Source organism: Acyrthosiphon pisum, chromosome A1 (genome assembly GCF_005508785.2).
Source record: "Acyrthosiphon pisum isolate AL4f chromosome A1, pea_aphid_22Mar2018_4r6ur, whole genome shotgun sequence".
Taxonomy (NCBI): Eukaryota; Metazoa; Arthropoda; class Insecta; order Hemiptera; family Aphididae; genus Acyrthosiphon; species Acyrthosiphon pisum.
The window spans coordinates 113,455,498-113,457,254 of record NC_042494.1 but is presented as its reverse complement, the minus strand read 5'-3'; the positions used below and the strand labels follow the sequence as shown (position 1 = coordinate 113,457,254).

Below are 1,757 nucleotides of genomic sequence, written 5' to 3'. Positions count from 1 at the left end.
TCCCCTCAAAAATTATTATTCTCTATCTTTTTTGTCATGGGTGACTTTACTCTAAGATTACTTAAACACATAGAAAAAATGATTTTGCGTAAATGCATTTTGTCTAGGTTGCGTGTGAGCCAGAGAGAGAAAATGAATAGTGCGCTGACATCCTCTTAACAAAATTCCCTATAATACAAAAATTTTTGCATGCGCACCCTTATGAAAATGTGTGTGTTAACATTATATTATTGTAGATTTTTAACTTAATAAAAATGTAAAGTAGAATTAATAAACAACTTTGTTATAGGTGTTGTTGAAATTAATGGACTAATATACCTAATGGGTGGTGACAATAGTAATTCAATTTCATATTGCAATCCAAGAAGCGGAGAGTGGAAACAAATGCTTGGAGTATCATTGAATTCTTCAAAACATACTAAAACACAAGCATTTATTATTGATGCAAAAGAAAGTATAGATCCAAAGAACATTTTAGAATATTATTCTAGTAACACTATTCAAGGCCTTACATGCAAATAAAATGTTTTTATGTTTTATTTTTAATTTTAGAAATAAAAATAAATACCATCCGAACTATATAAATAAGCAATAAACTGTAAATGAAAAAGCATTTCATAATAAAATATTATTTTATTTTATTTTTAAGTAATGTATTTTTTATTTAAATAGTTGTGTTATGTTGAAAAATTTGAAGTTGATTATATTTAATTTGTACTTGCTTGTAACAATGACATCATATCACTCTGATCAACACCAGTCACCAAATTATAATTTATAATCTAGTTTTCACTTGATTTTCATAAACAGGAAAAAAGTTACTTCACAAAAATTGCATACTTAGCCTTTTAAAATAGTCTGGAAAATGAAATATGGTATGAAAAACCAAAAATGTCAGGTTGGATGGATTTTGTTTTTATCCCAAATTTATATTTATATAATAGATAACTTTTCTGTGCGACTGTAGTGATTGATACTCGAGTATAGGATTGATTTTGATCTTGTAGAAAGTAATTTAGACTTAAATCATTTTTCAAAGTATCCTAAATATTAGCTGCTAACGTTTTTAGTTTTATCTCATTGCTCATATTATTTGTATTATTTATATTAGTTCCAAAATATTTAAAGTCCGTTACAGTTTGGAATGTATAGTTGTAACATTTAGGTTTGGTAATTTTCTAATTTTCCTATATATTATGACCATGTATTTTGTCTTGGTCAATCTTGTTTTTTCGAAACCCATAGATTTAGCTGCCATGATAAGTTCTGCTGTTTTAATAATGATTTCTACACGTGTACTACCAGTCACCATAATATTGTCTGCATAAGCAGGTACTGAACTTTGCTCCCCAGTAAATTAATTTCTTGACCAACTGGCATAGACCTTTCTCTAATACTAAGTTAAACAAAGTTGGTGCATATCCTTGTCTAAGCCCTAACTAATAAACTACTTGTTCATTGGCGCAACTAGGGGGGTGCACAGGGGACTTGTGTACCCCCAAGTTTAAAATGTGCGCCCCCAAAATATAAAATACTTAATCTATAATATTTTGATTATTTTGAAGTAATAATTATCAATAAATACAAAAAAGTTGTACCTTAGAGTATATTGAGGAACATAATAAGTGATTAATAGTGAGTACTTCACTAATTTACTATTATGTTCCAATCATAGACCTATAAACTAAGTTAATAAAAACTTAGTTTATAGGTCTATGGTTTCAACATTCCCTGCTATACAGTATACAAATAATCTT

General features: G+C 28.1%; 1 protein-coding gene across 2 annotated transcripts in view; it reads left to right on the top strand.

Annotated features, from left to right (window-relative positions):
- Positions 1-539, top strand: part of LOC100167998 (kelch-like protein 17) — an 18,612-nt gene extending 18,073 nt beyond the window's left edge. For both annotated transcript variants that reach the window (XM_008186020.3, XM_016805394.2), the window contains exon 17: positions 290-539. In XM_008186020.3, the coding sequence (XP_008184242.2) occupies positions 290-522 (233 nt within the window). In that variant the 3' untranslated portion in view covers positions 523-539. The remainder of the gene's footprint in view (positions 1-289) is intronic.
- The last annotated feature ends 1,218 nt before the right edge of the window (positions 540-1,757 follow it).